This window comes from Stigmatopora argus, chromosome 10 (genome assembly GCF_051989625.1).
Source record: "Stigmatopora argus isolate UIUO_Sarg chromosome 10, RoL_Sarg_1.0, whole genome shotgun sequence".
NCBI classification, from domain to species: Eukaryota; Metazoa; Chordata; class Actinopteri; order Syngnathiformes; family Syngnathidae; genus Stigmatopora; species Stigmatopora argus.
Genome location: NC_135396.1, coordinates 10,757,928 through 10,768,572, shown reverse-complemented (window position 1 = coordinate 10,768,572; position 10,645 = coordinate 10,757,928). Strand labels below are relative to the sequence as shown.

At 38.6% G+C, this 10,645-nt stretch overlaps 1 protein-coding gene across 2 annotated transcripts; it reads right to left on the bottom strand.

Annotated features, from left to right (window-relative positions):
- Positions 1–633: 633 nt before the first annotated feature.
- Positions 634–10,507, bottom strand: ccdc92ba (coiled-coil domain containing 92Ba). 2 transcript variants are annotated; one of them, XM_077612146.1, is made up of 5 exons: positions 10,383–10,507; positions 10,148–10,261; positions 9,314–9,508; positions 6,413–6,460; positions 634–3,908 (listed from the first exon to the last, which is right to left on the bottom strand). In XM_077612146.1, the coding sequence occupies exons 3-5, from the start codon at positions 9,444–9,446 to the stop codon at positions 3,208–3,210; spliced, it is 882 nt and encodes a 293-aa protein (XP_077468272.1). In that variant the 5' UTR covers positions 9,447–9,508; positions 10,148–10,261; positions 10,383–10,507; the 3' UTR covers positions 634–3,207. The 2 variants fall into 2 exon arrangements, with proteins under 2 accessions (XP_077468272.1, XP_077468271.1); XM_077612145.1 differs by having other exon boundaries at positions 10,350–10,493.
- Positions 10,508–10,645: the final 138 nt, after the last annotated feature.

The following is a 10,645-nucleotide window of genomic DNA, read 5'->3' as shown; positions in this document are numbered from 1 at the left end:
ACAAAACACACTTTCCCTATGTTTAAGAAACCAGAGATCCTTAAGTTTGAAAAAAAACAAAAAAAAAACACTTGAATGAGACTAAGATTGGATACATTTTGGATTCTGCACCCAGGAATTATTTTAAAAAACGGTCAGATCGAACTCCAAAAAAAGCTGTTTCCCTAAGTGGAATCAGTCATTATAACATTTTGGACCCTATTTAGTAAGAGTGCATGTTTGAAAACATTTGTTGGAATCATTCCCTTTTTAGTTAATAGATAATATTTTTCACACTCTACTAGTGTGGTGCAGCAAAGGCAATTTAGCAAGCTTGCATAGCACAGAATGGGTCTATACTGATTAAACCCAATCAACAGATGAACTGTGACCTAGATTGGCCTGTATACAATCAGCTTTTAACAATCTCATTGTGGGGTCAAACAATGAAGAGTATCAATTCCCCTCAGGTGCATGCATCAAGTAAATAGACCCGGCCAACATATAAAGCAGGGGGTGCCCAAGTCTGGTCCTCAAGGGCCCTTATCCAGTCTGTTTTCCATGTCTTCTAGTAACACACTTCAATTAAATAATCAGGATCGTTATCAAGCTTTTGGTGTGTGTTTTACAAAGCATTCTAAACAAGCAGACACGGACAGGTCTTGGTTTTTATTCCAATGAGTATGTTTTCAGGACAACACAGAGTTGATGCAGTTGTCAGCTCACTCACTCTAAGACATAGACCATATTAGGAGAAATTATTCCTATGTGGTTGATGTTGGCAAGCTCATATCAACTATCACATCACTAAAGTCTGATGCTTTTTGGTACTGGGTGAAACTGTTCTAATAACACCAAACTGGACAAAAAAATGGAAGATATTTTCTCAGGTTGAGGGGTCTGGTGATATATTGCAGTAACATGAGGATTATTAACAAAAAAGTACAAATAAATCATGAAAACAACTTTGAAAAAAGGGTACTCAGTTTGAGGTAAGCGCTCTTTGGCTCCTTCCTGTAAATCATATTGAAGCACAGATGCAAAACACGTTTGTTAAAGCTAAATATGCATATGCATGAATCCTGAATGTGACCATTGTACAGTACTGCTACCATAAGGTCTAACAGGATGTACCTGTGTTTCAATTTTGGATACTGAGAGTTTAACAGTCTTAATCCAGTATCCCCACTGTGAAGAAAAAAAATGTACCAGTTAGCAGTAAGAACTACAGTAATCCCTCAAATATCACGGAAAATGTAGACAAGATATGGCCACGATAATCCAAATCGTGAAGAAGGATCACCCCTATTATTACTACCATACTAGTATCTTCTATTGGAGTAGTGCACACAATAATGCTATCGTAATGGCTTTCCCATGTTGGGCAAAGGTTTCAGATGGCATTATATTCTGACAGTTACACTATATGTGGCATAACAACATGCCCATAGATTTATTGCTGCCTTTTGTCCAGCATTAATCAGTCTAATAACCCATGTTAAGTCTTCTACTACTCATCAAATCAACAGAATCTAACAAACTTCAAACAATAGCATACAAAAACTTGACGCAATACGGACAGCAGTAATGAAATATAAACATATTTAGTCTGTAAAACAGTTATCCCAACCTAGAGATTAGATTATATAAATATAGGAATACACTTCTCTGATAAAGACAAAACACAATAATTTTACATCATTTCTCATCAGGAAATATCAGTTAGAGGAAGAATCATGTCTGATCACAACTAAAATGAGTTTTAAAGTACTCAAGTCACATAGATTAAGGAAAAAATGCCCAAATTGTAAACACCTCAATATTTTTTTTTCATAGATGAAAAAAAAGTTTGCTCTTTTATAAGGCAGCCATTACAAGGACGCTCAATGTTTAGCAGAAAATAAATATTGACAGAATATTTCAGTTCACTTAGTTCTTGCTTTTCTCTTCTTTGTACTGCAGGCTCCTTTTACTCTTGTATAACTGACTACATTCTCAGCATACCCTTTTTTACAATCTCCTTGCACATGTTTGTACAGCAACAATATCAGAGTTAGCACTGAACACTTTGAAAATGTGAACCATCAACTTGGGAAAAAAAACAGCCCTCACTTAACCACCAGTCCTCTTCTTGTTAGTCCATTTTTCCTGAGTTGTAAACAAATGAAATACCTCGAACTAGATTATTGTTGCCGCTTGTGTTTTAGGTTGGAGCCCACTTGCAAATTATGCATCAAGCACATGTTTTTAAAAGAACTCTTAGTGCAGTTAAATTCACAAGGAGTATGTCCAAACCCTTGAGAAAAAATGTTGGGTCGTTTTATTTAAAATTGGATAAGACAAGTTGGAAACTTAAAATAAAGACGCATCTACTCAAGTAGTTGATTTTCAAATCTATTAAAAGTTATGGTATTACATAAGCTCACCTGTCAAAAGGTACAAATTCAAATGTCTTCATATACCATATTTTCTGTTGACCAGTGGCAGGCTCATACAATTGCACACACCTCAGATATAGTTTCAGCTGTCACTCTTGTCTTTAAAGTCACACAAGCACAGTGTCAGGCTGATTTATGGGTTAACTTTAAAGGTCACAGTTGCTCCTGGCGACACCAAATAAAAGCTTGTAGTCCTCCCAAAAATGCCCGGAACCTGAACTGGACTCAAAAAAAGGATTGCTTTTACTATTAAGGCCCCACAAGTGACACCCGTGTAAACACATCCTTCCATTCGAATCAAGGACTGACTTAAAGTGACATGTACTGATTATTGTACCGAGTTCATAACATTGGAGGGGAAAAGGGGAGGGGCTAATTGAGTGCTCAAGGGCCACATTTGATTTAAAAATGGACATATGGCTCAGGTCATTTGGAGATGCGGTTAAGACTCGAATATGAAAATGTAAATAATTATCTAGATATATCATTTAACAGTTCTTAATGTGTGCATATTAAAATGTAATAATAAGATCGATATTTAATAAATACAAATATATCAGTAAGATGTTGCATATTTTATGTACATTAAATGAATAAACCAGTTATTCCAGTAAATCATTTTTAAAGGAATAAAGACAACCAAAAACGGAGCTAAATTATTGCATTGAAAATATAAATGCTTGGGCGCACCATGTGTGGACCCTGAGCCATAATTTGGCCATACCAAATCGCTATGAGGGACAGGGGGGCAAAACAAAACAAAAACAAACAAAAAAAGATCACCCCTTTGCTAGTCTGCTGGTGCTCTAGCAGCAGGGGGCGCTACAGTAGCAGACACCAATCTGGTTGACTCTTCTTGAGGAACCGCTGGCAATCGCTCAGCAACTTCTTCATCCTCTTGCTCTACGCCAAGTGGAGGCGGTCTGCGCATCTGCTTGGAACGCACTCGGAACCTCCACGGGTGAAGAAAGAGGGCGGGGTCGGGCATGGCGGCAGGCTCTGCCGGGCCCGTCACTTTCTCCGTGGGCACGCACTCGCGGGCGCGCTCCATTCTGGAGGAGGCTCTCGTGCGTTTGGGTTTGACCACGGGAGAGGAACCGGAGGCCCCCGCGAGCAACTGTTGGGGCGAGATGTGCTCACCGCCGTACTGGAGGTTCAGACTGGGGCCTTCGGTCAGGAGCGCGTGCCTCTGCTGCAGACGCTGGTGGTGCAACTTCTGCTTGGCGGCGTGCAGCTGGAAGGAGAGGTACGCTGCCACCTCAGTTTGTTTCTGCAGCTCTGCGTTTAGGACGGTGGAGGAGTGGCTGCGTCGTTTGAGCTCCTCCAGGAAGTGGCGCTCTTTTTCTTTCAGATTAGCTCGAAGAGCTCCCACCAACGCACCCTTGTGGCTGAGCTCCTTGCGAATCTCTCCGATGGTGTACTCCTGTTCCGATAGATGCTCTTCTATATCCCTGCAGCGGACCTCCAGCAGCTCCTCTTCCTCTAGTATTTCTGAAAAAGGAAAGGGATGTAGAATACTAAGCAACTTGGATGAAAAGACTCATTTCCGTGGTGTCAGTGCCACTTTGAAATGATTTCAGAACCACCCATAATGGTTAAAAATCCATAGTAAAGTGAAACTGTAATTACTAGTTTTAAATGTCAACACACTTGTAACATGGCTTGTGATTTTCTTTTTAAAGCTGTATTTTAGTGCCAAAGTCAGATTGTGGTGTCAGCGAGTATTCATGTGAGAGTATACACAATGTTTTGCATGAGTAGGATCCTTGTTAATCCTCTTATTTAACAAAGTATACAGTAAAAAATACATTAAAAAGATTGCATTTAACAAAGTATACAGTAAAAATACATAAAAATGATTGCATTTAACAAGGTATACAGTAAAAATACATACAAATTATTGCTTAAAACGCCACAAAAATAGCTAAGTTACATGCATTACCAAAACAGTGAAGTTTGTGTTTAAAATTTAAAAGTTGTATTGTGAAATGTATTTCATAAAGAGGTCAAATTACAACTTGAGAGACTAACAAATGGATTTGGTCTTATTTAATCCGTTTATTAAAGTGATTTGCTACATAATTACAACAGTGAACACGATTGTATATAACGGAACATATTTAGTATTTTGTAGATATTTGTGGCCGGAGTACAAAATTGTGTATGCCTCTGAATTTGGTTTGTCTAAAAATAAAACAAAGTTGGAGCGTATACTAACGTGTGCTTCATTCCATTCCTACTGCAATTTATTGTCTCACGAGACACAGTGCCTGAGCCACCTCATGAATTTAAAGCTACAAGAGCATATTATTGTTATATATTCCTTGAGGTGAATATATAACAAGCTTGGGCGTAAACACACTGGTATAGTATGAAGACAAAGGTATTAGAGCGATACATTTGATAAATCAATTCCAGACAACCTAACATGGTTCTCCCTCTTGTTGGGGTGCATTTTTCATCTCAATGAGATATTGGCAGATGAAAAAGAGGGACTTCATTCTTCCCACACAGCACGTGCACATGATTGCTTTATTGCTGCAGCTGACACAGGCATGCACACAAGTGGGGAACCAAGTGCTCCTTAAGAGTGGAGTGAGGAAAATTTGTGGCACATGAAAAAGGAAAAACCTTGCACATGCACTCTTATACCGTATTGGCCCGAATACAAGACGACAACTTCGTCTTTAGTAGTTTGGCAAAAACTGGCGCAGTAAACTACAGAATATTTGTAGTATATGACATCGCTGTTAATATATACAAGATGTATTGCCAAAACAAATAACTTATTTACAGTTACATCCATTTACAGTCAATGCATTTGGGATGAAATACAAAAAAAGAGAAACATTTGTGGTCCCTCAGCTTACTCCTGTTCATTTGAAAGACTAAACTACGATTCCCAAACAAGGTCCAACAGAAAATATTTCCCATAACTATGGAAGACAGTATCCCTGCAGAGGGGAACAGAATCCATATATTCCGTTTCAGTCAGACCAAAACTTGCGTGTCTATTTACATTAATGTACTTTAATGAGTAACTCCATCTTGCCCTTGATATTCCCGGATACTGTCTCCCTTTTTTGTAAGTATTCCAGGAAAAATCCTCAGACATTGATTCTTAGGATAGCTGTCGCCTACCATCACCACACCCAGGTTGAGTTCATAATACTCGTGACTTCATATCACACCCCACGTTTACTCCTCTACCCCCCGTCTGCCGCCTTTTCGTATCCCTTTTATCACTCTCCTCTCTACCTCCCCTTTCTTTGTATCTTGCGAGCTCTTATTGCCTACTTGGGCTTCTTCTCGTTGTCTGTTGTAAGCAGACACCCCCCACGGGACAACGAGGAGAGACGATAGCAGCCGGCAAAAAAAAGGATGGATCCATTTGCCAGGGAGGGAGGAGAACATTCCCTTGATGGATAGGCACATACAGCCCAGGGGAAAAAAGAGATGCTTCTAATGGCTGAGTAATGCAGCTGCACGGCACTGTTTGCCTTTTGACTCCTCTTTTCCACGCATCATGACCAAATGTACGGTACAACTCTAAAGAGAGGTTACAATCAATGCATTCGGTAGCAGAGATTCAATATGCGTGTGTCAGATATCTACTGTAGTTTTCTTATAGCCACTGCTCTAGTAAAGCCATAAACCGTTGCTTTTTTTTCCATCTCGGATTATTGGGTCAGCTCACATCAAAGCACAAAGCAGAGACCGGTTTTGTGTAAGGATTGTCAGGAAAGTATCAGCGTGAGAGAGAGAGAGGGATAGGGAGAGAGTGAGTGAGTGAGAGAGAGAGAGATTTCCCATGGGGGGTGGGGAGGTGGAAGGGACTGATGCAGTGTGTTGCTGATGCTGCATTGGGGGTTTTGCCTGGATGGGGGCTAACCATTTGGGCTCAGAAAGAGGTGGTCTGGGTCAAATGATGAAGACGGCAGACTATATGATTGACATAAATGAACTGAAAGGGATTATAATCTCGTTCAACATACCTATTTGGCGTCGACACGTAGGTGTCACTTTCAGGTCATCTGTCAGCTCTGAAAAGAGAAATAGGTTTAATAGGAATGATAAAAAAAAGTAATCATGGTCGAGTATCAATTATGAGCCGAAATATCTAAAAAGGGAGCACTGACATTTTAAGTGGGTTCAATATTTTCAATTAAAAGATAACCGATAACTCGATTTGCCCCATGCTCATATATGAAGCTAAAGCTTGGAAGAATCCCTATTCTAGAATTTACATTACTTGTCATAATGCCTTTTGTTGCGTGCCGACATAGAGTTGCAGATTTTTGAGTATTGCTCTCTGAAATCAATATGTACTTAAAGAAAAACGCTGCCCATGCACTATTAAAATGCACAATGTCCAAAGACAGGACAGTTCCACACACTTGAAAGCAAAGCCCGGCCAGCGATTGGAACAGAATATGGAGGAATCTTCCATACTCTATACTCACAATTTTGTACCAACAGTTAAGAAAATTAGTCAATGTGTTCAATATAAACAATCTCTACACTGCCTGATTTGTAAATTGGTTCATCAAACTATCAAGCTAAGTAGGACAAAACTATAACTGGACTAAACCATGATTGGAGGAGACAGTTTTGGACAGCTTATCCACATTTCATCCTATAAACATCTGGGAGCCTTTGGTCGGATTATATCCGATGCTCAACTAATACCATGACTAATGCTCTTTGCCTTTGAAAATGATGGATGGATTAAAGTAACACATAATGCTGTGAGTATATGACTTGACAGTGAGACTTTAATAGGTGTATGATAGGTCTCACGCACCTTTAATTATCCAGAAATTTTAAATGACTGCTGCACCGTAATTTAGCGTTAAGAAACAGAAATGCATGGTTTATATATTCCAACTTTTACTAGACAAAATGTAATTTATACAAATTTCCATTCGAATAATCAAATATCCCAATGATTAACCAATATTAATCCATAGATAAGGCGCATTGGATTATAAGGCGCACCTTTGAGAAAATTGTCTTTTAGTTGCGCCTTATAGTGCAGAAAATACAGTAGGTGTATTCCTAATGAACTTCAATTTTATGACCGCACAAAGATTTTTGTCCTAAAAGTTTGTCTTGGATGTACAAAATGAGTTTTCAGCAAAAACAACTGTGCTAGTGTAGTTACTCTTCATTTTATTGGTGTAATGCACCACTGTTTGCAGTAATAATGTGACACTACCGTCCCTTCGTCCTCTACACCCAGTAAAAAAACACAACCCTGTGTAGGTTTGGTCACACTTTACAGGAACAAATTCAACTGCCTATTAGCTTATAGTGACTGAGAATCTTAGCATGAGGAGAAATATTCAATGTCAAGGACATTTCAGGGACATAAACGTAAATGTCACTGCCAGAAGAGCAAGCCAGCATTAATACGCGTCTCTACAGCAGACAACAAATCAACCTCATCGTGTCCTTCATGAAGCAGTGCATTAGCAAGCTGGCAGAAAGTGATCTTAGACTCATTTTGCTTATGTTTGCATTATCAATCCAAAAAACAAGAAAGGTTTCAAATCAAAACAAAAAATTTTCTTTCCTGCTGGGGAAAAAGTCTGTCGGGTAGTATTAAACAATAAGCATGGAATGGATTAAGGACAAATACATCTTGAACACAAACATACTAGGAATGGATATATAAGGCAGTTTTTCTTTTTCTTGATAAACGTAAAGATTAATGATTCGGTGAATTTTCCTCTTAATGTATGTTTGTTTCTTGTGTAAACAAGGTTTTCGTTGGGCTCCAGACAGACAATCTGCTTGGAATGGATTAAAGACAAATAAATCTGTGAAAAACAAACAAGAACACAGATTGAATTACCATATTCCGTGGAAAATACACAAAAAAAAGGAAAAACTAAAATAAAAAGAATTTTTAAATATTACTTTGATGGTGCCAGGAATTTGCAGTTATTATCTAGCACAAACCCAATATTAATATTTGTACTAAAGTTGTGTTTATTATTTCTACATTGCCCAGTATTTATTTGAACAAATGTTCATTTGAATGAATGATCACCTCCAGCCCTCCAAGTTCAGACGGATTGGATGAGTATCACTGTTAATGAGTTAATGATGAAAGAAAATTATTTATGTACATGGCGTCTGATGGGATACAAGTGCATATGGGAGACCCCACTGACAAAGAATGGACATAAAGAACACACACAATTGTAGACTGACGCAACAAACTGTTGGGGGAGAGTGTTTTCTAAACAACTGATAGCACTGGCTCGGAGCCATCTATCTCTCTTGTGCTCACACAGTCCTGTCTCTACCAGGCATCATTTATATAGATTACTAAAACCACAGGATGCATGGATTAACCATTATGGATATACTTTGCATTAATCCGATTGCTCTACTATACATTATAATGCATATGTAATTTAACATACGACGGTATAAAGATAAAAAACAAGCTTGATTTGGGTAACATTTTCTTGTATTTTAAGGTTTGTAGCTAAGTATAGACCGGTTTGGGTGTTAGCTGTCTTTGAACAAATGCAATATAAGGTCCATTAACTGGTGGGATAGTGATGTCATCTCCAGGAATCACAGCATGACATCATCATGTTGTCATGGTCTTGCACCAATTCACATCAAATGGAGAGTTAGGACTAGCATTGGGCAGGAAATATTTTACATGATAATAACAATTATGTTAAAGATTAATATCTATTTATATATATATATATATATATATATATATATATATATATATATATATATATATATATATATATATATATAATATTATTAGAATGTGCTAAGATATGCTTTTCTTTTGTAGAAAGAGGTCAGTGTGTGTGTGAACCTGCTGAATCATAATACACATACATTTTTAATGAGACACTTACCCGAGCAGCGTCTCTGCAGGGAAACAATCTCCAGATGGAGACCGTGGAGCAAAGTGAGTTGCTCCTGCCTGAGGAAGACCGTACTCCTCTCCACACTCTCCAACTGCTGAGCCATGTTGCGTTCAATGTCCATGGTTGTTGGGTTTGCACTCAGGAGACAGGGGATGAGTAGCAAAATTCCAGGAGGTGGGGGAACTTTCCATGGAATAAATGGGAATAAATTATAGGGGAAAAAAGAAAAAAATCATCATATCTACAGTGGTACAGTTAAGTTCCCAAATTTAAAAACAGGAGGTTAAAACTCTTTAAGGATTTAGCAATAAAACTCCTAACTCAAGGAGTAATTCAACGTGAGGCAAAATCTGAGCATCAAATATGTTGCTACTCAGGAGTAATGAAATGCAATATCACAAAGTGAAGTATACACTAGTACCTCTACTTACTAATATCTCTACATACGAAATATTCAGGTTACTATAAAGCCTGAATGGGAATTCTTTTCACAAAAGGGAAAATTTACAAAAAAAGGATTCATTTGTAGCATCTTGCTTTATATTTTGAAATTGTTGTGGTAAAGTTACGAAACAACTTCTGGAACAATTTATTTTCATAAATTGGGGTAGTACACTGTATATGCATTTACACCCAAGTTCCATTCACTTCCCTCAAAACCCGTAATTACCATGGCAAGTTTCCAATTTGGAATATTTCCAAAACTCCACATCTTAAACTCCCAAGTTCACCACCAAGCCATGGTGGTACCTTTAATGATGCCACAACCAAAAATGACCTATGATACCATTAAATTGTTTTTAATGTATATAGTTTACCTACCTTTACTTCTAGTTTAAGAAAATAGACCCCCTAGGCTGACAGACTTGGTTGCGTCCAGTCAGTGAAGAGCTTGCAAGGTGCATCCTTCATGCGACCATAGTGAGCGCGAAACAGCTATAAAGTGTGGATACAGCTGAAATTCTGCTAAACATTTGGACCAAAAAGCCACCTTTTCGGTTCTGACGAACGCAGCTAAGCCCACCGTCAAGGCTTGCATCTCCGGGCAAATGCGTACCACGTCCTTCTTGCTCACTCGTAAAGAAGTAACGCAGGCGTCGAAAGCCGCCAGCCTGATGATTCCTGGAGTGGGGAGCGCGAGAAGAGACGTGAAAACGTTCTCAGGTCTCGCGAGAAAAAAACATCGTACCACACAGGCGAACTGGCAGCCGATTGGTGGCATTCAAACATGCCAAAATGTCAGATTGGAAGAACCAAATTGGTAATTAACTGGGTTGGTAAAACGATTTTCTCGTAGGATGGCAATTTAAACGGTACTAT

What these genes read in the sequence shown, in the direction of transcription:
- ccdc92ba (XM_077612146.1), bottom strand. Translation starts at nt 9,446, where the DNA reads ATGGACATTGAACGCAACATGGCTCAGCAGTTGGAGAGTGTGGAGAGG. An exon ending in CCTGCAGAGACGCTGCTCGG is followed by an intron (nt 6,461 to 9,313) that starts GTAAGTGTCTCA and finishes TTCTCTTTTCAG; the next exon opens with AGCTGACAGATGACCTGAAA. An exon ending in TACGTGTCGACGCCAAATAG is followed by an intron (nt 3,909 to 6,412) that starts GTATGTTGAACG and finishes TTCCTTTTTCAG; the next exon opens with AAATACTAGAGGAAGAGGAG.